At 49.6% G+C, this 24,493-nt stretch overlaps 1 protein-coding gene across 3 annotated transcripts; it reads right to left on the bottom strand.

Moving 5' to 3' along the window:
* Positions 1-3,142: 3,142 nt before the first annotated feature.
* NECAP1 (NECAP endocytosis associated 1) lies at positions 3,143-17,146 on the bottom strand. Of its 3 annotated transcripts, none has more exons than XM_089771506.1 (9): positions 16,949-17,102; positions 15,304-16,310; positions 13,706-13,806; positions 13,452-13,556; positions 8,381-8,462; positions 7,309-7,417; positions 7,033-7,219; positions 6,023-6,122; positions 3,143-4,877 (listed from the first exon to the last, which is right to left on the bottom strand). In XM_089771506.1, exons 2-9 carry the CDS (start codon positions 15,489-15,491, stop codon positions 4,871-4,873), a joined length of 879 nt encoding a protein of 292 aa, XP_089627632.1. In that variant the 5' UTR covers positions 15,492-16,310; positions 16,949-17,102; the 3' UTR covers positions 3,143-4,870. The 3 variants fall into 3 exon arrangements, with proteins under 3 accessions (XP_089627632.1, XP_089627625.1, XP_075757929.1); XM_089771499.1 differs by having other exon boundaries at positions 3,143-5,559; positions 16,949-17,101; XM_075901814.2 differs by lacking the exon at positions 15,304-16,310 and having other exon boundaries at positions 3,143-5,559; positions 16,949-17,146.
* Between the last annotated feature and the right edge of the window lie 7,347 nt (positions 17,147-24,493).

The following is a 24,493-nucleotide window of genomic DNA, read 5'->3' on the forward strand; positions in this document are numbered from 1 at the left end:
TCTTGCGCAAGAAAGCCCAATGGCTAAAATGGCCATCGGAGCTTTCTTGCACAAGACAGCGTCTACACTGGCATGGATACTTTTGCACAAAAGCACATACCAGTATAGACATTCTCTTGTGCAAATGCTTTTAACAGAAAAACTTTTCCGTTAAAAGTATTTGCACAAAATCATGCCAGTCTAGACGCAGCCACAAATTTTTTTTCCTACCATTGCAGCACATTTGTTTAAACAACTTAATTGTAGCTGATTAAATTTTTGGGTATGAAGTACAAAAATAAACAAAAATTCATTTTTCTCCAGCACAACTGAAATTTGATGTACCCTCCACCCCCAACTTCTTTCAAGTAGCCTCTCAGGGTACTCGTACCACTCGTTGAGAAACACTGCACCAGGTCAATGCCGGCAGCCACAAACAACGACACACACTGTTGAAGACTGCAAAATGACACAGCTTCCTGGAGGACTTTGTGCCTCCAACATCACTGATAAGAATGCTGTAGCTTGACTTGATTGAATTGCAGATGGTGCAGATTTCTAATAGTATTAAGCACAAACATTTTTCCTTGAAAATTTCACCATCATAAAAGTCTAACAGTGACAGCTTGGCAGTGTCACTTAAATTGCTCGATTCATTCACTGCAAGAGATGTACATTTGGCATTTTTAAAAACAGGAATGCATTACTCACAAGCAATCTTCAAATTCCTCCAGTCTTCATACAGATGTGGAATCAGACAGGTGACCTTGTTTCATGTGGTTCACAGTGTGATCGTTCTTTTTATGTCCAGGAAAAAGCTCCTCCAGTATGCTCTTTTCACCAGCTCGGCATGCTGGAACAGCCACTTCTTTTTAGCTAGTACCACCATTACCCCCAAAAGAAACAGCTGCTGCTTTCCCTGGTCCTGTCCCTGCTGTTTGAGAATGACATTTGAAGTGTGTCACAAAGACTTCAGCTTTTCACTTCTGTCACATATTGCAATTGTAACAATCCCAGGAAGACAGACCTTGAAGTTACTATGCTTTGATTTAAAGTGGCGCCTGCTCCCACTGATGATCTGACAACTGGATACAGTAGTTTGGCATACTGAGTGCAAACGTTTTGCGTTTAAGTGAGGTGGCATGATTAAAAGAAAATCCACTGTCCCATTTGGGTGAAAAGTTCAGTTTTCACTTTTGAATTTGTGACATTTACTCACTCATTCATTTCCGGCTCCATTTCCATACTAATGAAAAAATGGGCAGTCTCCTAGTTCAAGTGCGCAGTGCTTATTTTGTGCTAGGCCTGCCAGGGCTGAGTCTCCACACCTCTAGGCTTGGCAGTTCAAAGCCCTGGCACCTCTGTGTGCCTGGCCAGCAGCCATTGCTCTCCAGTCACCCAGCACAAAAGTAAGAGTAGCAATACCATACCATGGCATCCTGCCTTCTGCCCTGCTGTTGACAGGGGCACCTTAAGAGCTGGGTGCCTTGCTGAAGTTTATTTTTACGGACAGTATAGAACAAAATACAACCAGACTTTTTACAGACACTTTCTTACGTGATACACAGATGGCTCCAAGGACAAGAGTGAACGATATTCAACAGTTTTATTCACCCATCACAACAGCCACACCATTATGCTAGTTTAACCTGCTTCCTAGCCACAGCAATGTCCATACACTGTAGCAGCCACACTGTCAACCATTGCTTTAGTAGTTTTGCCTGGTCCATTTGATAGTCAATTATCCTTTCTACCTGCACAGGAGTGGACAGTTTATTTCTTCTGTTTATGTGACTGCCCCCCTGTGATTTACTGGTGGGAAGCCTGTGGGAGACTGCTGTATCCTCCTCCCACCATCAACCAACAGGAGCCAGCAGGGCCGTACGCTGCACACACGCCCCCCCCCCCTAAAGTTGCTGCTGTGCAGCTATTAGCAATGCCAAAGAGGAGTTCAAAGCAGGAGGCAGAGAAGAGCAGTCTTTGCAGGTCAGAGAGCCCTATGAGAACGCCCCTCTCCACCCCTGCCCTGGGAAACAGACTCTCTGGAACTCCCCCCATGGCCTAGGGGGAAGATACCAGGGACATTAAAAATCATTGAAAATAGTAACCATATACCCGCTACAAATCTTAGCGATTACAAGGTTACACGTGCTCCAGGCTCTACAGTAGAAAGCTGAGCTTAATACTGCAGAGTTCATAGCAAGGCTCTGCTTTGGCAGCAGGAGCTGACTGAGTTTAACTGATACCATTAACTGACAAGCTGATGCAGATCAGTTAATCGCTTAATTTATCATCCTTAGGAGAGACTGCTCAGCTCCACTGCACAACTCAGTGTGTTTTTTTTTGTTTTTGTTTTGTTTTGTTTTTTTTACTGTCTGATTAAAAAAAAGATTGTATGGACAGGTCCTATTTTAGGTCTTTTAAAACGGCCTGTCTGAATTTGACAGCTGGCAACCAGGCCTCCATAGAACATGTGCAGAATAGCAGGATGACATTATCAGCCACTTCTGATTACATGCTTCACACCAAGACTAAGGGATAGTCACTGCCCCGTACCTGCAGCCGTTCTTAGCCTCCAGGGCCAATTCCTGAAGTCTCTGTCATGAGTAACACTGGAGAAATGAGCAGCAAATGCTGTTTGTGGTATGGACATCTCTCCCACAGATCACTGAAATCCAAACAAACACTTTTCTCCAATCAGCAACTAGTTAACTAACCGATTAGCATAAGCTGATTGGATAGTCAACTAGTCCCTCAACTAGTTGCTTCTCCCCCACCTTGCTGCCTCTATCAGCAGCAGGAGCTGGTACTGGCTTAAAAGCTAGTTCCCTCCAGCACTGTCTCCATGGGGGGCAGGGGAAGCAGAGGGGTAGCAGGGACTGGCTCTTAATACATTTAAAAGGCTGGTGCACAGCAGGAGGGGGAACGAGACCAGTGCGAGCCAGGAATTAGCTGTCCTGGCTTGTGCAGGGTCTCCCCTCCTGCGCACCAACGTTTTAAATGTATTAAGAACCTACTGGCACTGGCCATTTTCAGAGACAGGATGCTGGACTTGATGAAGCAGCATGTGACCAAGTATGGCAGTTCTTAGATACAAACACAGGCCTTCAGACAACAGGACTACAGCCCAAGCACAAAATTCACTTTGTTTAGAGAAACAGAGTTCATTTTCCAGTTTTTCTTGTTTAATTACCATTATTGCACCAGTACATTTTATGCTTTATATACATATATCTTTAATGTATGCTTCTTCAGCTTTTCAAATACATAATATATTAGCTCCAGAATACTAGCTAAGAGACTACACAGAGGGAGAGGCTCCTGGTTAGTTGCTAACTTCCTTAGTTTTGAAATGACTGGACCTACCACTGATATGGAAGATTTGAGCCAATCACCAGGGCACGTGGCCTGGTGTACAGAACACTGGGAGAGGAAGGGGTTAATGATTTGCACCCATCCACGTAACAAATGCATAGGAAAAAGGGAAGCCTCCGAGACAGGAAGCTCAAAACAACGAGGTTCAGGAGCAAATATCAAGAAGGGAAAATATAGTGGAGGGGGGGAAGGGGACCGGAATAGGCAGCTAATTCAAATACATCCAACCAAGCCAGCAGTCTGGTCCCCACTGCCATGAGTGGAACTGCAGCAGCTTTAGAAAGATATGGCATTCCCACAAGTGCTGTCAAAATAATTGCTGCTTCCCAGAGAGATGCTCCAAGTGCAAATTGGCCTCTCAATGCCCATGGTACCAGCAAACCTGCAGAGGTAGTCTACAATCACAACAGGAGAGAGGAAAAAAGAGTGGAGACTAACTGGAAGTACAAAGTGTCCAATTAGCTGCTCCCTTTTTAAGAGTGCTAGCCCTGGTACTTTAAGGGTGGAGGGCAGAAACTCTACTATTCAGTTTTAATGCTTCCAGGGTTAAGTCCAAGCCTAGTGTTCTAGAAAGTGGATCCCAGGTACAGGAGGGTTGAGGAGACTGGCTACACTGCTAGGGACCCCACTGAAGCCCATACAAAAGAAGCAGGTAGGAGAGCCAGGATTCCCTGGGTTTTTCCTTGTTAAACTATATTGCCACGAGAGTCTACTTGCTTTCACAAGGAAATACTGCTGGGGAGTAGTTACAAAAGCAAGAGGCTTAAAGAGCCTCCCACACAGAACAAGGGATGAGGTACAAGATCTTTGCCTCAGCAATTTTGTATGCCCTGAAGAAGGGCTTGGGTGACACAGGGGAGTTCAAAGACATTAAATCATCATGGCAACTAAATCCCACCAGGTAGAAGGCTACAGGGAGGGAGCAGCCAGGCCCCAAAGGGCCCAACTGTTGTAGTCCAAATGTCATGTAAGACCAGACCCTAGTCAGGGTCCAGCCAGCTTCCCACCTGTAATCCAACAGAGTGTGGGGTGTCCAATGGGATCTGCCCCTTCCACACTGTCCCCCAGTGCAGCTTGAGCTATGTATGGGCACAGAGAAATTGTTGTAATTGCAAATGATTTCAGCACACATCACCAGCACTGCCAGATACAGGTGTTTCACCAGGACACATCCCAACTGAGGCTAGGGAGATGGGCAGGAAGATGAAGTGCTGATGGAGGTGGAATAATCCAGTTGCTAACCAGCCACACACTAGCATGACTGTACAGTTATAAAAACAGGCATTTATACACCCTTCCAGTTAAAACCGCTCAAAGGCATGTTGAGAGCTCAGTGGGGGAGGGGAGCAGGAGAGTGCTCTGGAGGGTAAGAAGCAAAGCAGCACCAAGATCAGCTTCTAAAAGAACAAACCAAGTAAGGGAACATCATAAATCATGAAGTGCCAGTCTGTGGCCTCCAGGCAGGTTGGTCTATCCATGGACTTGTCTCCTCTCCCAAAGCCACAGCAAACACCCTTCAAGATCTGCATATCAGAGCAAGGAGAAAGCACATGGAGGTGGTTATGGCTCAGCCACAGACATGCAGAAGGCAGACCACTCCAATCTCCTCGCTGTTCCTATGTTAGGGCTGTAGCAAATCCATCAATATAACCAGAGCACAAACACAGCTGCATGACATACTAAGAGCCTTCAGTCCTTCCAGCCAAGCTGTAGTGATTTGGATCTTTACTGTACAATACCTGTGGAAGGTTTTTAACAGTGGGAGGAAGCTGGCCCTAGCCAGAGGAAGCGTTTAAAAGCTCTTAGACACCTTCACCCCCTCCTCACATACCCCTCATTATGGATTCTTGATTTTCCTATACTGACAGCTCAGAAACAAGAAACGGGATGCACTGCTCAATAGCCAGGCATGTAGAGGATCTGTAACTCCCTTCCTCCCCCTGGCTATCACATAGCAAATTTTGAGATGTTCCCTCGATGTCTGGCAGTTTGACTGCGAGATCAAAACTCAGTCCCAACTGAAGTGGAAACTTTAGAAGGAAAGATTGTCCAGGATTTTTGACAGAAGTCTGAGAGGCTGGGATACTTCCCATCCCATTTGATGCCCTTAGACCCTCTTGGTCACTTGTTGGTTCCCACTCCACTGCCTTGGCCATTCAGAACTGGACCCAGTTGGACTGCTGAGGAGCCTGATTTGGAACAGCGCTGAAAGGACAAAAAGGCCATCAGAGGGGACAGTTCCAGTCCTGGGATTGCTCTCTCACCTATGCAGCTCTGCCAGTGCCCCCCAGTTCTGCTCCGCAGCCCCCTGCTATCCCACCCCTGGGCTCCCCTCACAGTCCTGCCAGTGCCCATCAGTCCTGCAGCCCCCTGCTATTCCAGCCCTAGACTCCCCTCACAGCCCTGTCAGTGCCCCTCAGTCCTGTCCTGCAGCCCCCTCCTATTCCAGCCCTGGGCTTCCCACACAGCCCTGCCAGTGCCCCTCAGCCCTGCCCTGCAGCCCCCTGCTATTCCAGCCCTGGGCTCCCCTCACAGCCCTGCCAGTGCCCCTCAGTCCTGCCCTGCAGCCCCTTGCTATTCCAGCCCTGGGCTTCCCACACAGCCCTGCCCTCAAATGCTCCCTTCCTTCTCATGTACTTGATGTTCTATCCACTTCCCTGCTTGTTACCTGGATGCAGTGCTGAAGTCCCCCCAGAGGTCTGTTGTGGCTGAAACAGCAGCAGGTGCCTTAGAGATGGATGCAGGAGAGTCCAAATCTAACAGGATATCTGAGGGCAGGAAAAGATAAATACACTCAAATACTATTAATAAAAGGAATTTACAGTCATGGAGTATTTAAATTCCATTATCTGCAAGGTCACTGCTATTGAAAGACACTAAGCATGTGTAGAAGCAATTGTCTCCAGAAGTTATATCAAAGTTCCAGCACTATATCACTAGGGCTACGTCTAGACTGCAAGCCTCTTTCAAAAAAGAGCATCTAGACTGCAAGCAGTACTTTCGAAAAAGCAAGCCGCAGTTCTCTTTCGAAAAAGCCCTGTTTGCATTCAAGAACGCCTTTTTTCGAAAGAACACTTTTGAAAAAAGGCGTTCTTCCTCGTGAAATGAGGAGTACCGCTGTTGAAAGAAAAGCCGCGTTCTTTCGATTTAATTTCGAAAGAACGCGGCTGTAGTCTAGACGCAGGTGATGTTTTTTCAAAAAAGTCTACTTTTTTCTAAAAAACCCTGCAGTCTAGACACAGCCTAGCTATTCTTGCTTGGTCTCCACCATGTTTCCAGCTGAGCTTTGCTGCAAGCATCTCAGGGTTGTGCCATCTTCGTGTCGCATTCAATCCTTATGCACCATCACAACTCTCAGCCTCATTATGGAGATTTAGGCCAAGAACATTAGCTTCATGGCACAGAACTGAGACCCCCACTTGTTGCATGTGTGACACCGAACCGAAGGGAACTACTTTAGATTAGGTGCGGATCAGGGCTGGCCTCAAACCAGTGACCAAATGGGCAACCGAGAGGGCTGGAGAGACTCACTAATTCCCAGGTCAGAATGGAGCATGGTTCAGCTAACCCACCCCCTTATGTAACAGAGGCCAGAGCGCTTCCCTAGGGGAATTCCTGTTTGAACTAGAATAAGTTGCCACAGGCTGGTGATCCCACCTGTCCATGCTCGGCACTTACCAGCATTACCCATGTTGCTGGATTTCAACACTGGTGGCGGCGTCACATGGTTGGAAATGGCTGTCGAAGATGGGGGAGGGACCAGAGGGACAGTGATTTTGCCACCTGGAGGAGGCGGGAGCAGGTTCAGCCCCCCCAGTCCAACTGCACGGGGTTTGAGTGCCCCTCCTTTCTTTGTGGGCATGTTCTGCAATGACAGAGAAATGGGCTGGAAGAGGGTTCTCTAGCAGAATATATGGTTTGGCACAGAGTTGGCTGGGCTGGGGAGATCCTTACCCCAATGCTTAGTTTGATGGTCTGTCCTTCTTTGAACCCTAGGTCCAGCTTGGGGCGTGTGTCAGTTTCCTGGAACTCCTTGGAAATTTCCGTCTCCTGCTTCACCCATCTGGATTCAAGGAAGGAACAGTTGAGAGTCCTTAACAAGTGGGGGCCTTAAAGGGGCCATCGGAAATTTGCTGCTGGGAACCATCTTGTTTGGCTTTACCCCTACCACTATCTTGAAGTGTCAGCACTACAGATGGGGAGCAAAATTCAGGCTACCATGTCCCCAAAAGGACAGACCTTTTAATACTACAGTACATCCCAACCGTCTCATCCTGCCCTGCTGTACAGCAATTGGGAGACTGCCACATCAGAGACTAGACAAGGAGTGGGGAATCTAAGGCTCAGGGGCCAGAGCTGGCCCCTAGCTTGTCTGGATCCAGCCCCTGAGGCTCTCTCTCCCCCCCCCCCCCACCAGCTTTGGCGAGCCCACACTGGTGCTTCAGCCCTCACAGAGCTCAAGTGCCAGTGCCAGCTGCCTGTTGAAGGGGAAGGAACCCTGAGCCTCATGGGCTAGTCAGGAAAGCCAGAGCCAGATCGGATCCACAGGCTCCACCTGACAGGGGAGGAAATGGCTCCATGCACTGCCCTTTCCCCTCCCCTTGGCTGGTGCAGTGAAGTGCTGCCTGGAGGCATTTCCACCACAAAATCCACTAGCCTGGGTCCTCCTACGCTCTGCTATACAAGGAGAACGTGTGGGGGGGGAGGGGAAATGTCTTTCTGCTTCTCAGCCAGGGGCCATAGCAGTGAGGGGTTTTTGTTTGTTTTTGCTTCTCACTTGTGCACGGCCCCCAACTGATTTTTCTGTGGGTCAGCAGTCCCTGACCCAAAAAAGGTTCCCCACCCCTGGGCTAGACCAACTCCATGACCCAGGTTAACTCTGAGCTCTTCCTTGAGAGACAGTGTCCTCAAGTGCAGGGCGGGCTACCCAAGGGAATCCTGCCCCCACAGCACCATGGGTGAGCACCCATGACATACTGAATATCAGTAGGTAGAGAAACAATGCCCATGGGGAGGTGGGACTCACTTGAAGTGATCCTGCAGGGAGACATTGAAGTCAAAAGCATCACCCCGGTCTGAGAAGCCGATGCCAATGAAAGCGCTTCGCCCTGGTAGGAAATAGCTGTCAGCAGCAGAGAAGAAGCCTTGCCAATTCCTTATTGGCCCAATGTATCAATTCCCTCTTTGCCTAGACATCACATACCCTCGCTTGCCAATGCGCCAACCCTGCACGGCCTACTGCAACCCCCCAAGTCTCATCCATGAGCATATAGCCCAGCCACCTCACCATTCCAAACACACACAACTCAGAGCAGCTAGCACCCATGTAATTCAGTTATCAAGCTATAGCCAGATCACACCTATAGTTCAGGGCAAAGGAGGACTCCTTCGGTGCTCCAACCCTGAATAGGGTTGCCAGGTGTCCAGTATTTTTGCCTCCTGTCTGGTAAAAATGTCCAGTATTTTGGTTTTTTCCCCCTGCCAGGAAGCAAAAATACTGGACACCTGGCAACCCTACGACACACTCAGCAACTGGGCCAAGCCCACGCCCCTCCCGCCTCGAACCCCTTGCTTACCTGGTTCCGCAGGGAAGCTCTCTTCTGGCTCAACCAAGAAAACAAGATGGTCGCCAGCAAAAAGCCTAAAGACCAGAGCAAGGGGAAGCAATGCCTTCCCTGGATCTTAGTGCTCAACCTCTCCTCTTCCTATCCCTATCCCGACTCTGCATGAACTTAAAGGGGCCATGCTGTTTTAATACTGTTTTGTTTTATTTATTTATTTTTGCTTACTAACTCTTGGGGATCTTTTGTTTTTGCTCAACAATTTTGGTCTTGCCCCCTTCCCCCCGTCCCACCCCCCCCCCCCCCAGATGGACGGTGGGGGGGGTGTTCTGTATTTTTGGTTAAACCATCTGGCAACCCTAGCCCTGAAGCACCTACAAGAAAAATAGCGGCACCCACCAGTGGCTAAATTCTCTCCAGGCGGCATGCCTGCGCAGGAGCACACAAAGAAATTTAATCCCATCCACCACCTCAGCAGAACTGCGGAGCAGCATTCACCTTCCTTGGACGTGGCGGGTAAGTGGTAGCCGTGGGCTGGGTGGGGGAGTGGGGGACCAAGGCCACATAGTGGTTGCTCAGCTGCTTCTGGGACAGGCTGCATGGCAGCCGGGCTGCGGTGCGACTGCTCCAGGGGCCAAGGTCGGGGTGTCCCATGTCCCCTGTCCCAACCCTTGGTGTATCCACACTGCAGTTCAGGCTCTAGCTCCTGCAACCACCACACAGAAAGGCTGAAGTTGGGGCCAGGGCTGCATGGTGGCTGCCCAGCTGCTCCTGGGGCAGGACTGTGAGGCAGGTGGCTGCCCTGTGTGCTGGGGCTGGAGCCAGGGCTGCAGCCCGGGCTGCAGCCCAGCTCCGGCAGCCCCTCAACTAGCTCTTCATGTCTCTGGTGGACAGGCCTCAGTGCCCATGCTTTGGGGGAATGCTTCTGTACTTAATGCTAGTTTTTGAATGCTCTCATCTTGACCTTTGGCATAAATCTTCTGAAAGTTCAAATTTTCTTCTTCTCTCTCTCTGTCTTTTGCTGCTCCCTTCTCCCACTTTGCTTTCTCTTCCCATATCTACCCTTACCTTTTAAAAAAAATCTCTTCTGTTTTCCTCTCTGGACACTCTTTCCTAACACATCTTCATTAACTGGTTGGTTGGCCTCAAACACTTATGACAACACTTCTTGTCCATTCACAGGTCTGTCTTCCATACGATATACCTCCTTGCTCTTGTCTTGTACCCTGTTCCATCACACTAAACATGAGGCCTCAGTGTACACACGACACTCCTACCTTGTTACACTGCAGCCCTGGCCCCAGGAGCAGCTGCACCATAGCCTGGCTCCAGCTCTGGGAGGAGCTGGGCAGTCACTATGTGGCCCTAGCCACAGCTCCAGCCCTGGGGAAGGGCTCTCACAGCTGAATGGACTAAACAGAGGTACTGAATCTTTAACAAAGAAATCCCTTTCCCAAAACGTTCATCATTAATTTTTTAAAACAATGTAATTAAAAATTAAACACCACAAAGAGCAAGATTTTCAGCCTCTTATTCTCATACTTGAAAAGTCTTGACTGTTTAAATGAAATAGCTGGAAAGGGACCTTCATTTTCTGTTCAGATCCTGTGGATGTTTAATTTATGCTTGGGGAAAGGTATGAGCTGGTTCTCAGACCAAGAAGTTGCAATTACCATGATTTATAACGAGGCCTGCCAAACAGGGAACAGATTTTTCTAAAAGTGGTTGGGTAGCTCCATACTGGGAACTAAGGCTACCTAGTAATGCGAGTGGCCATTGCAGCTTGGTTTCAGATACCCATCTGGCGGTCAAGGGGAAAAGGGGTTAGTATGAAAGCTAGAATATCATAGACATGAGTCATGTTAAAGGAAATAGGATTGTTCAAATAAAGAGGAAGAAAGGTAATGTGTTTTTTAGGTAAAGCTTACAGAAAAAGAACAGGAGACAAAAGCAAACAAATAAGTTAGGCACAGGTTAAAAACCAAAGGAAAAATTAGGTAGGGCTATCAAGCAAACACAAACACTAGGCAAGAGTCCAAAGGAAACTAAACAAAGATTCATGCACACAAGGGGAAATTAAATAGTAGGGAAGAAATTGCATATGGCATCTCTCCATGCCCTGTACAATGTCAGGTTAGATCCAACTCTTCGGTGCAGGAGACTGAGCTGACATGTGTAAAGTACACGAGACCACCACACACACACACACACACACACACACACACACACACACACACACACACACACCCCCCCCCCCCCCAAAGATTTATTGATATTTCTCCAACTCATCTGATGAAGTGGATCATACCCACGAAAGCTCAGAATCCTAAAATTCTGTTAGTCTTTAAGGTACCACAGGACTACTTGTTGATTTCGGATATGGTTAATCAATTTGTTATATTCAACTAAGGATGTTAAGTGGCATGTAATTCACAAATCAAATAGATGCATTTTTGCACTGACTATTCAATTAGTCGATGGGCAGTGCTGCCCCTTTGAAATGCAGACACTGAAAGGGGGTACTGGGTATGCACAGTCCTGGGCTTCGTGTGGCTCTACCCCTTTGAAGTACCCCCCTTTCCCCTGCCTCCGATAGTTGACTATCCAATAAGCATTTACTAGTTGACTAGTCCTTAATACCCCTATATGCAATGCAGCAGTAACTTGCTGAGCAAGTGATTTGCTCAAGTCATTGATTTGAAGCTTCTGTAGAACAGTACACGTCCCCATGCACAGATATGAGGCTTATAACAAAAGATGTACTGTAAAGCTGCCTAATTCATAAAAGCAATCTAACAAAAAAGTCATATGACACTTGCAAATTTCAATGGCTCCAATCCAAGCAAGAGCTGCCAGTCCTTATAGATGATTTTCAAGAAATGCAAGTCAGACATACAGGAAACACAGAGATGGAAACATTGTGTAATATAACCAAAGAGAAACCAAAACTAAACTAAAAATCTTCAAGGAATAACTCTCTCAGCACTAATTAGTAATAAATGCATTATATCACAGGATGAAACAGAACTGAGTAGAAACTTGGTGGCTCAAGAAGCATATTTGACCAGTTATGAATTTAAAAAACAGATCAAACTGTTACAACATTTTACAGAGTTCAACATTAACCTATCCTATCCAACTGAGTTCAGTCTCGCTCTGATATAGGAAGTGTGGGCTCCGGCCATTCTACAGATATGCAAAAGGTGAAGAACCACCAACTGATAGTCAAAACACATACTTAATAGAGCTGCGGCCAGGGCTGCGGCCAGGGCTGCATGGTGGTTGCTCCGTTGCTCCTGGGGTACCACATTGGCCACTAAAAATTCTCAAGTATTAGTTTTATTTTTACAAGCACACAAGACAAAACTCACTCCGCTCGCAGATGGAAAGTCTTAGGAGGGAACATTGACCAGCAGCCCTGTGGATCGCACCTCCTACCTGCTGATGGGCCTCTTACCCACCATGATCGGCTTCCTCAGCAGCAGTCCGGAGGAGGGATGTAATACTATAGGGCTACATCTACACTGGCACCCTTTTCCGGAAATGCTTAAAACGGAACAGTTTTCCGTTATAAGTATTTCCAGAAAAAGCGCGTCTACATCGGCAGGATGCTTTTCCGGAAAAGCAGTATTTCCGGAAAAGCGTCTGTGGCCAATGTAGACGTGCTTTTCCGGAAAAAAGCCCCGATCATAATTTTCACAATCAGGGCTTTTTTGCGGAAAAGACTACTGTGCTGTCTACACTGGCCCTTTTCCGGAACAGTTTTTCTGGAAAAGGACTTTTGCCCGAACGGGAGCAGCATAGTTTTTCCGGAAAAAACACTGACAATTTTACAGTAGATCATCATTGCTTTTCCGGAAAAGCAAGCGGCCAGTGTAGACAGCTGGCAAGTTATTCCAGAAAAGCGGCTGCTTTTCCGGAATAAGTGGCCCAGTGTAGACACAGCCTAGTCGATTAACCAATAGGCAAAAGCTTATAGGTTAATGCTACAGACTACACGCATTTCTCCCTATCCCTTGACAATAAATTTTTTAGCTAGCTGGCCAGCAGTCCAGCTCAATTCTGGCTCACACTGGGTCCTAGACCTACCCCACTGTGGCTCTGCATTTAAAGCGTATTAGAAGCCAGGTGGGCAGGCAGCCTGGCTCAGTTCTGGCTCGTGCCAGGTCCAGGAGCTCAGACCTCTCCCTCCTGGACAGGGGCTGCCTAGGGACTATAGAATAGTCAACTAACCGATAAGAATTCATGAGGTTAATCGATTATTCAATTAACTGATATTTAACATCCCTAGTCTGGAGGCATTGAGGGGGCGAGGGTTGTGTGAGGGTGGGGCATGCTTAGTGTAGAGGGCAAGAAGAGATGTGGTAAGAGTCAGAGGAGGGGCAAGGCCTTGGAAGAAGAGGAGGCCTAGGCCAAAGCAAGGGTCAAGGACCCCGGAGAAATAAATGTGTCTGGGCCCTGACCTACCTAATTTGTATTCACCTTTCCATAACACACCCTCTGCTGCACCACATGGCATCTTCTCTTTCTACTCACCATTCCCATCCTGAATTCGGATGACAAAGTACCGGCTGGAATCTGTCACAGTCTCCACTGCAATGCCAGGGAACTGGTCTATTGGAGCTTGAGCAAAGAGCTCCCCTGGGGGGAAAAGGGCAGGGAGTTAAGGAAAGGAACTCCATATAGTCTTTCCCATCAAGAAAAGTGCTATGCTGAGCTATTAACAAGCGTGCCCCAGCAGGGTAATTCAGAAGGGGCAGCCATAACTTCACACCCTCACCTTGCCTTACCTGAAACTTTATCCTCTAGCTTTATGTATGCTATTTTGCCTTTTGATGTGACACGGAGACGTCCTGTCCAGTCTGGTTGGTCAAGTTTCCAGTCAGATGCCCTAGAAGGAGAAATGAACAACTTAGAGAAGGAAACCACACTATAATCACAATTTACCCCATTCTGTTCCAGGAAAACAATGAGGCCCTCTGACATTAAACAGAGTATGATTAAAATGAACAGAAAGCCACACTTTCACATACTGTATAATTAACCTATGGATCTCTCTGCTGCAGGATGTTACTAAAGCAAACCAATTAAGGGATTTTAGAGAATGGATTACCGTATTTTCCGGCGTATAAGGCGACTGGGCGTATAAGACGACCCCCTAATTTTCTAGTTAAAACATAGGTTTTCGCCTATACTCGCCGTATAAGACTACCCCCCCTTAAGAGGCCAACCGGCAGCAACCCAGCTGCTCTGCCCCAGGGTCCACAACAAAAGCCTGGTCTGCGGGGGGGGGGGGGCGGAGAGCACACTAGCTGCGCCCCCCCCCCCCCGAAGCAGACCAGGGACACAGGGAGCAAAGCCGCAGCGGCAGCGGGGTGCCACGCCTCTGTGGCTTTGCTCCCGGTGCCCCTGGTCTGCTGGGGACCGTCCCTAGCAGACCAGGGGCACCGGGAGCAAAGCCGCAGCCGCAGTGGGGTCCTGCGCCTCTGAGGCTTTGCCAGAGCAAAGCCTCAGAAGCGCGGCACCCCTCCGCCTCCCCGGCTTTGCTCCCGGTGTCCCTGGTCTGCTGGAGACGGTCCCCAGCAGACATGGGGCACCAGGAGCCAAGCCTCTGAGGACGCCGGCAGCGGGACAGCCATGGCGCGTCTGGGCTGTCCCGCTGCCGGCTTCCCCTGAGACTTTGCAAAGCCGCGGAGGGGCTCGGGCAGCGGGGCAGCCCAGGTGCGCCTGGGCTGCCCCGCTGCCGGAGCCCCTCCGCGGCTTTGCTCCGCGGCTTCCTGGTCTGCAGACCAGGGAGACGCGGAGCAGCTTTTCTTGCCCCGGAGTACACGGGCGGCAGGACCGCGAGGTCCCGCAGTCCATGTCCTCCGGGGCGAGAAAAGCCCCGTTCGTACCTGCAAGTCAGGGACTGCCTGTATGTTTATACCCAGCGTATAAGACGACCCCCGATTTTTGGGGGATGTTTTTTAGTATAAAAAGTCGTCTTATACACCGGAAAATACGGTAGATATTTATATGGCCAGGAATAGCATCTGCAGTGACAGTTAAGATAAAAATTACTAGGGCTATCAAAACTTACACTTCATAGTGTAAGCCAGTCACACCAGTGACTTTAAGAAAATGGAGTTTGATAAATCATATCCTGCAATTCCAGATGATATAAGGTCCATCTATAGGTAAAGAGAAAGATTTGCTAACCAAGAATGTTAGATATTGATTATTCAACTAATCGTGTAAATGCATCAAAACCTAGTGGTTATTCAATACTCTCCAGGGGGTAGGGCCAGCAGCCAGTGCACTCCCAGCCCCACTCGTGGGAAGCCCCGTGCCATTCTGCACTGCTGCTTCTGTTTAAAGACTAGCTCCCCATACAGAGCGGCTCTCCCACCTGCCACCCGGTGCAGCTGCATCTGATTCCCCATGGACAGAGGTTGTGCCAGCGTCCCACAGAGCTCCACAGCAGCCTCCCCTACACACTGATAGAGAAGCAGCAGCACGGGGGGCGGGGGCTGGGTGATAAGCGGTTCTCTGGAAGTTGATACATGCGGGGAGCTGGCTTAAATGCCAGCTTTCCATGTGTACCGGCTCCCGCCTGCCCCCCTCACCCTCTGCACTGCTACCTCTCTATCAGAGGCAGAGGCATGGGAGGGTGGGGGAACAGGGGCTGTGCAGGATCTGGTGATAATGGGGAAGCAGACTTAAAAGTTGGCTCCCACCCACCCCCCTTTCTGCCTCTTGTATAGAGGCAGCGGGGGGAGAGGTGTGTCCATGTGGTCGATAGGATTTATCAATAAGCCCCAGCATATCATTTTATCGTGTAATTGTCTACACATGGACATCTCTATTGCTAACTACTAGCCATGGAAATTCATCCCAGGATGTGAGGTTCAAGATGAATTCCTTCTGGCTCATACACCACTATGAAAAGGCTCTGTGCAGGCGAAGCTCCGCTTTTAGCTAAAGTCCATTCTCTCTTGCTGTCAGAAGTTGTGCAGGTGTAACTGAGGACAGGAGTCAGGCTGGGAATTGAAATTATTTATTTTGAATCAAAACAATCTGTATAAGTTAATCCCCAAACTTCTGCAACAGGGAAAGAAGATTTTCCTCCATAAAAAAAAACAACAATGAAGCACATGAGGCAGGTTTCAGTTCTGATGCTCAGAGAAGCACAGCATCCACTACCCCAGCAGAAGCCAACAAAGATGCAAGTGCTCAGCATCCCTCAGCCAGACTCCACTGACTTGCTCAAAGAGGGTCGGTGGGAGGGCAGGTATTGTACATAGGAGCATTTGCTCTCCAGCCCTCTGCTTATCCAGGCTGAGCAAGTGGCTCTGACTCCAAACAATCCTGTGACAGCTCAAGAGCCCAGCTCCCTCTTCCATGGCCACCCCGCATCTGCCGGGATAATGGGAGGTAAAACACAGATGCCACTCAAGAGAGCAGGTACCGCATGACTCAGGGGCGCGCACAGCAGGACTGGTGAATACGGGGCCATTTTCCCTTCCCTTCCCTTGCAGCATCAGCCCCCCGATCCGCGCAGCGCCTGGACTCGGGCTGAGGCTGCGACACGGCCCGGCGTGCGGGCAGTGAAACTAGCCGGGCGGACGGGGAGGGGCAAAACGGCATCGCCGGAGCGGCCTCTGCTCCGCTGCCCATGTTGAGACTCTGAGGCGGGGGGAGAAACACGCGTCTCGCAGGGCCCCCCGCCCGACTCGCTTGCCGGGACCGGCCCCGCGCAGGCGGAGAACAAGGGCAGCGGCAGCCTGGCCCGCGTCTGCCAAAGGCGCCCGGGTGTCGGGCGGGCGGGAGGCGGCGGTTCACTTGCCTGGCGCCGCGGGGAGAAGGGGGGGGGGGCAGAGCGGCCCCCAGCCCCTGCGGCTCCGCGCCGCGCTTCCCCAGAGCGGAGCCCGGGCGATAGGGCGGCGGGGCTGCCCAGCAGGTGCCATGGCGGGGCCTGGCCGCCGCGCTCGGGGCAGCAGCAAGCGGGTGACGCTGCCCCATCCCGGGACAGGACGGGCGCGCCGGGCCGCTACCTGTATCCCCGGTTGGAGGCCCGCGGCGGGATGCGGTAGACGCTGATATCGGGCTTCACGCACAGGATGGACTCGTACTCCGCCTCGGCCGCCGCCATCTCGGATCTGAGACCCCGGCGGGCGGAGCGAACGGGGGGCGGGGGGTCTAGTAACCGGGGCTGCGTCTCGCCGCCATTTTTGTTAAAGGCAAAGGAAGCTCAATGGCAGATGCGGCCATGATGGAATCAGGCCCGTTGAAGTCGTGAGGAGCCATTTTACATCCGGGCAGCTTCACACTGGGAGCGGGCGTCCGTGTTGGAAATCGGTCTGGTGAAGCGCTGGCGGGCGCCATTTTGGATACTGGCAGCGCTGTTGCCTCCTCCCTCCCCTCCTGTAGGTGGGCACAGTGGAAACGGGCTGATGGGGCTGGGACAGTCACCATCTTTAATCTTGGCACCTCGGTCTTTTCGTCTTCCATTTTGGAATCGGGCAGCCTGGAGCAATCACAGGAGGCCATCTTGACTGCTGGCAGTACTGGCCTGGCCCTGTCTTTCTGGGGTAACCTCAGTGTCATGAGGGTGGCTGGTGCTGGCCCAAGGGCTAAAGGGGCTGGGAGATTTAAGGGGGCAGCGTTGAGGGGGAAGTTGTTGATAGAGATCAGGGGTGCAGGGAAGCATAGGGGTCTGCCTGGGGGCTTGGTGGGTCAGAAAGGGAGGCTGAGGTGCTGGTGTCCTAACCTGGCATGGGAAACTGGCTCCCACAAGGTGTCAGCTGCTCCTTGCCCCAGTGCCCAGTCTGAGGGCAGCACTGGCCCCCTAGTGATACTGAAAACAAGAGTGTAGTGCCCACACTGCCAACCCGAGTGCTCAAAATGTCCAGGCTGCCCCAGAAACCATGAGATTTTTCTTTTTAAAATAATTCTTTGGGGTTGTTGGTGTCCGCGCCTTTAGAGTGCACTGGCTTCATGTTTTCAGGCTTTACTCAGTAGCCCCAAGGGCTAGACACTACTGTTTGAAATTAAAGCCTGAATTCTGTTGTAATCATAAGAATCTAGGTGTCTTTCAGAAAACTCCCAGTGCAAGACAAGAGGTGAAAGTAAGGCTGGGCTGGGCCACTTGGGATGCTTCCATTCTGCTGCAGGCTGTGCTGGTGACAGCAGCCAGGTGGCGTAGGCAGCAGGCTAAAGGGGCCAGCAGACCAGGGACCTGTGGCAGAGCAGCTGGGGAAGGAATGCCCCACCCCCAGCCTAAAACTAGCCCACCCTCCAACTGGCTGGACTCACTGGGCCTTAGCTCGGACTGTGCTACAGTCAGTGCAGACCCTACCTGGCTCCTGTCGCAGCAGCCCAGCCTGATCCAGCTGCAGGGGGCTAACCCGATCCAGCTGCAGGGGGCTAGCCCCGGCCCCCAGCCAGCCTCAATCCAGGCACAGCCTGACTCTGGCGGTGCTCCTGTCGTCACAGTAAGGGAGGGGGAATTGGCCCGCATCCAGCCACAGCAGCCTGTCACCAGCTCCGATCCTGGAGTGGGAGGGCCTGGCGGTGGCCCCCATCTAGCTGTGGCAGCCTGACACAGTCCCAGTCCTGCCATGGCAGGGGGAGCAGAATTTGCGAAACTGGCCTGGCCTCCAGCCAGCCACCATGGTCTCGATCCTGGGGTAGACCCTGGGCCTGGCCCCATCTGCAGCAGGAGAGAAAGGCAGGGGCCCCCCATCTGGCCCCATCAGCCTGGCCTCAGCCCCAATTCTTTAGGAGATACCAACATCCCAGCCTCTATCCGGCCACAGTAGTGCTCCCATATAGCTCTAAGTTGTGGCCATGGCAGAGTCAGTAAACAGGAGCATTGAGGCAGGTACACCAGACAGGTAAGGTAACTGAGCCCAGGTCCCCCTTATCTACTTCCCCCCACTCCCACCCCCCTGCCATGACTTCTGCACCCCCCCCCCCCCACACACACTCCAACCCTCGGCCCAGAGCTCCTCATACATTCTACCCTGACTCTTACACCCTCTCACACTCCAACCCATCTTGAGCCTTTCCTCATCCCAGCTCTGATTCTAGCATCCTCCATGTTCCCTGACCTTTGCCCTGATTCCTGCACCACCCAATCCTCAGCCCTGAGCCTCTCAAGCATGCAACCCTAACTCCTGCATCTCCTCCCATGTCTGCAGCACCCTTCCCTGAGACCCCTTCACACTTACATTTTTTACAAGTACTATCATATTGCAAGCCCCCTGGACTTCCCTGAGCCCCAACCTCAAGGGGGGATGGATTGTGATAGGACAGTACCTATAAGAAATTTAAGTTATTTTCACCTCTGCACAAGACTCAATAAAAGTTGCAAGATTTGGCAACACTGATCAATCACAAAGAACCTGAGAGGAAATGGCCTGCTTCTTCTCCTTGACAATTGCCACCTGTCACTGTGATGAAGATGATGCATCCCAAAATGAACAAATCCAGACCATTTCTGCCCTGCAAATCTCTGCTACAAAAATCACCCCAATGCCTCCATAAAATGTGACTATCAGCTGCATTTCATACTATAGTCCTATTCTTCCTTACCCCAATCTTAGTCAGGGATCAGCTGAAGTCTTTCTGTTGTACCCTGCAGCCCCCTGCTATTCCTGCCCTGGGCTCCTCACACAGCTCTGCCAGTGCCCCTCAACCCTGCCCTGCAGATCATCTGCTTCTACACAGTTGGTCTCCTCACATATAAGGAAATAAAATGTTCATGCCGATTTCCACTGATTATTTCAGAACAGAAAACTACATAATTGAAAACAAATGCAGATTTATTTGCTTCCGAGCAGAGGTGGTGGGGTGGGGCATATGGGGACATGTACCTCCCTCGGTTAGCTGCTTGGTATGTACTGAGCACACTCAGCTGAAGCCAGCTGCCCTCACTCTGCCCTTCCTTCCTCAGCAGGAATAGTCACCCCAGCTTCCAAGCAATGGGTACAGAGCTTTATAAAATTAATTATATTTTCCTTTCCTCTTTTATATAATTTATTTCTTATGATAGGCAGGTCTTGACAAACCCTGGCGAGAGCTACTCACCAGCCCTGCACCGCGCATGCACGAAGCGCCGGTGAATGGGGCGCATGGAGCGACTGGCTGAAATCTACTCACCATGGGCAAGTAGATGCAACGGTTTGTTGAGCCCTGATGATAGGGAGGTATCTTTTAGGAAATTATACATTTTTATCCACAAAGATGGAAATGAGAGTGCATTGTGGTGATATGGGGAGAGCCCCTCATTTTTCATTTTCCTCAAAACGTGTTAAGACAAGCATTTCACTTCCCCTTGGTTGGCAGTCAAGATTCTGCTCTGACTTGAATGAAAGTCACTTGAAGATGTTAAAGGTATTTTTCGTGTGCTGTTTTCATTAGAACCTCATATGCTATGGACTTATAGATAGACAGATAGACAACAGAAATGCCACTGAGTTGAGTGAAAGTTTGTGCACAGAGAAATGCTGTTGAGCTGAGTATAAATCCCCACTTTGCTTAGCCAATTAATATATGTAACTTGCTGCATGATATTATTGAGGTAAAAAACAGAGTAAAAGTAATGAGATTTAACACCTACATGAATCTGAATGCTTCAGTGATGCTACCTGTGGGAAAAATAACTAAGGCTATCAATCCTCCTGCTTCAAGGTGAAATCTGATCATCAGTTGGGGGCTGGGATACACCTTTGCAGTGAGGATTTTGTGTCTTTTTGAGGTATCTGGCACTGGCCTCTGTTTGATCTCATTTGTGTATATCCCAACCTCAGATTAGATGTAGTTGGGATATAAAATTAGATGAATCCAAAATGCAGGAGATAGGAGACTAGTATGGATCAATAGTCAGATCTGCTACAGCAGAAAGTGGGATACCTGACAAAACAGACCAGTGAAGTGATGTGGTCCAGCAGGCTATGGGCTACTGAAATAGATGTAGTTGATCTGTGTTAGCAGGGCAAACAGTAGTGAATTTACCCTTGGGCCAATTGTTTCATAGGATCAGGCCCAAGCTCAGAAGGCCCCCCTGTATCTCTCTGTTCCTTCCAGCTACAGTGTGCAGTGGGAACCTGTAGGGCCTGATGGGAAGAGGGCTAAGAGAGCCCAAGGTACCCTGGGAGCTGTAGTTCCTTGGCCAGCTCTCTGCCTGGAGCAGAGAAGGGATTACATTCCCCTGCATTCCTGTGGCTGCTAGCAACAGGAACTCTGTGAAAGCCTTGCACAGCACTTACTGTGAAAGGTGAGCTAGCTGCTGGGGGGAGGAGGGTGCTGTGAGTAGGGAACATTTGTGCATTGGGGAGTAGTTCTGGCCCAGTTATCAACCTCAAAAGCGTTCCCCAGACTGGCTTAGGGATGCTAGTAACCTTGGTTCTCCGCCCCCAAAAAAGGAATTGGGGGAACTGAGTGGACAAATGCACCTCTATCTGAAGCTTAGCCAGGGAGGTACGTGGACCCCACCAGGAGAGGTTAATATGCTAAGTAAGGGAGGGAAGGCTCAAGTAGAGGGCCCGGGCAGCTTTAGGTACAATTCCTGGCATGCAGGAGGATTTGACTCTATTTTCACAGCAATGGAAGCAGAAATGAGCTTTTTTTTCAGATTTATCTGATACTCAGAAAGGGAATGTAGCACCTGCCTTCCAGATTTGGACAGGAGTGTTCAAGTATTATTTGGGCTGCTATTACATCATTTCTCCAAAACCAAATACTGATCTAGTGTCATTTGTTGTAGAAAAAGTAAGATAAAATTGGGCAACAGATGCTGGCATCTTCCCAGTGCTAACTGGGACTGGAGTTGCTATTTTCAATCACCATTACCAAGGTTTTTTTGTTTGGTTGGTTTTTATTTTTTAGTTTTCTTCTTTTAAAAATAAAACAGCAATATTGCATTGGTGATTTCCTCACAGAGTCCCACTGGTTCTGCACTCCCTGCGGGGCTTCTGCTTTTGAAAAGCCAGGGCTCTTGTACATCCCTACATCTCGGCTTGACAAAGCCCTGGTTGGGTTAATTTAGTTGAGACTGGTCCTGCCTGGGGCAGAGGGCTGGACTTTATGACCTCCTGGAGGTCTCTTCCAGCTCTATGATTCCAAAAGCAGAAGCCCCGCAGGGAATGGAGGCCAGCTGGGGAGGCCCCCTGGTCATGCATACTCTGCCAGGCTTCCTTTTGACATATACAAGAGGGCTCTTGTACATTTCAAAGGCTCAGGGGCCACAGGGAGCGTGGGGAGGCCCCCACTGGCCCTGCGTTCCTTGCGGGGCTTCCGCTTTTGAACTGTAGCAAGAGGCACAGTTCAACAGTTTTGACTTGTTCAAAGGTGGAGGTGCCCTTCTAGACTAATTGAATAGTTGATGGAAATCCCATCAACTATTTGATTATTTAATTAATCTGAATTTAACATCTTTAGGGTGACCTCCGCTGTCTTCTAGGGCCCCAGTCCCACAGCAGAGGGAGGTGGTGTGAACTTGTTGCAAAGCTGCTGCCCAGGGATAGGAACCTCCTGACACCACAGCCTCCAAAATCATTCAGGCTGCTCTTTCTTCATAGCTGTTTGCTAGCGGAGGGGTGCATAGGTATTGGGGGCCTCTGCTGCAAGTGACGGGTATCTCAGGTACTTAAAGCCATGGTCAGAGGGAAGCACTGACCTGCAGAGGCTACAGCAATTTAGAGCCAGCACTGAGGATGTAGAATCCCAAGTGCTGACATTGCAAGGTTCAAGCCTGCTCAGCCTTGGAATTGCCACTCCCCCTGGGGCAGTAGCTGCAGCTGTCTAAGGCAATTAGCAATTGGCCCCATGGCTGTAGCCAGAGAAGCTGCAGGTGGCTCTGTGACAACTAGGGCCATTAAGCTAGGTGCAGACAAAGAAAGTGGAGTTAACTTCAAGGAACAGTGATCACCCGTAGGAAAGAAATATCCAGGGCAGTGATGCCATTTAAGGGTGATTGCAGCCCCCCCGGCCAAGTTTCCTACTATGGCAGGACACTTTCTCCAGTTTCCCCTCTACCCAGGAGTGAGAGCAATGCAGGCAGCTTTTTGTTTACTCCTCTCCCCCTCTTGCTCACTGGAGTGAAAGGAATGCAGGCTCATCAAACACAACAAAAGGCCAAGCCTGGGTCTTTTGTTGTGCTTGATGAGCCTTGCCTAGCCAATACAAAGGGCTGCTTGGTCCTAGCTGAAATCAGGAGCAGCTGGGTTAGAATCAGGGATCCTGGTGCCATTATTCCATTACTGGCAAGAATAGAACAGCAGCAAAAGACAAGGGTGAGCAGTCAGCATGCTGCTTGCTTGCCTACTTTGCATCCTCTTCTCTCCTCACCAGCCAGCCAACAGCAACATAGTCTGTAGATTTTCCTCTGCAGGCTCTCACCCCATCTCCCAGGCTTAGCCACTCTGATTGAAAAGCTCTCCCTCGCCATCCTCCTTATTGACTATTCTTTGTGGAGTATCTGGCAGATTGAAGAGCAGGGCTGCGTTCTGCAGAACTATTTACAAATTCATTGAGGCAAGCAGGTTGAAGGAGGGGTGGGTGGGTGAGGAAGGAAGCTCAGAGGATGTTGACTGCAGATTTCATGATCTGCCCTCATCCTCATGAGTTACTATGTTAAAAAGGCTGGAAGGAAGAAGCCCTTTGTGACACCAGTAGCCACAGAGCTGCTCAGGCAGGGGAGGAGACTGCTGCTTCAGGCACATTCAAGTTAACTCAATTTTGGATGTTTCAGTGCGGCACTGCTAGAGTGGCAGAACTAAAGAATGACCATTAGGGATCTTTCCCTGCTGTCAAAAACAAACATGAGCTGTCGCACCACAAACATTGCTTCAACTACACTTCAAACTTTCCTATTTTCCCAACTCTCCAATTTTGGGGGAAGTGGGAATTGGCAGTGTCCCAGGGTGGCCACCTGTTCTTCCATTTAGTCCCACTTGTCTGTGAGCATCTTTCCTTGACTCCAATGGGTTTTGGGTCAGGTTACCAGGTAGGGCCATACAGGCTGTTACACATAAATGGCGATTCCTCGGGAGGGTTCCAATTGAACTTTTTAATTCTTTCTCAGAACGTCTTTTAAGGAGCTGCTGGTATTTTTACATGTACAGATTCAAACAAATGCTGCCCTAAGCAGCCAGCCAACTATGCATCTGCTGTGCTATGTGTCCTTCTCTTCCAACTGATAAGTCATTTTAGGTTTAGCTCATGTTTACTCGCTCTTTACTACAGTATTTCTGAAGGTGGCCCAGTCTCATGAACTTGAGTGCCTTCAGTGAACATCATAGAGGTGATCTTTATACTCTCAAATCCTTAGAGTAACACACTAGGAATCTCCTTCCAATCTGAAGTGTGGTTTGTTTCTCAGTAATATATTTACTTTTAGACACTCCTGGAAGAAATTAACTCTCTCATTCTCTTCACAATTTGGACCATAAGACATTTAAAGAATAACATTAATTGCTAGGCTAAGCAGTTTTTAAGAACATTTTCGTTATCGCTACAAAAGACAGTGTGCAAAGTATCAAACTTGTGTTATGGATCCAAAATTGGAAATATCTTGCTGTTGATTGTTCTAAATT

The sequence above is a fragment of the Pelodiscus sinensis genome, chromosome 1 (genome assembly GCF_052426305.1).
Source record: "Pelodiscus sinensis isolate ZL-2025 chromosome 1, ASM5242630v1, whole genome shotgun sequence".
In the NCBI taxonomy this organism is placed as follows: Eukaryota; Metazoa; Chordata; order Testudines; family Trionychidae; genus Pelodiscus; species Pelodiscus sinensis.

What these genes read in the sequence shown, in the direction of transcription:
- NECAP1 (XM_089771499.1), bottom strand. Translation starts at nt 15,491, where the DNA reads ATGGAAAGCTGGCATTTAAGCCAGCTCCCCGCATGTATCAACTTCCAG. An exon ending in CAGCAACATGGGTAATGCTG is followed by an intron (nt 6,123 to 7,032) that starts GTAAGTGCCGAG and finishes TCCTGCCCTCAG; the next exon opens with ATATCCTGTTAGATTTGGAC. An exon ending in GACTTCAGCACTGCATCCAG is followed by an intron (nt 5,560 to 6,022) that starts GTAACAAGCAGG and finishes TTGTCCTTTCAG; the next exon opens with CGCTGTTCCAAATCAGGCTC.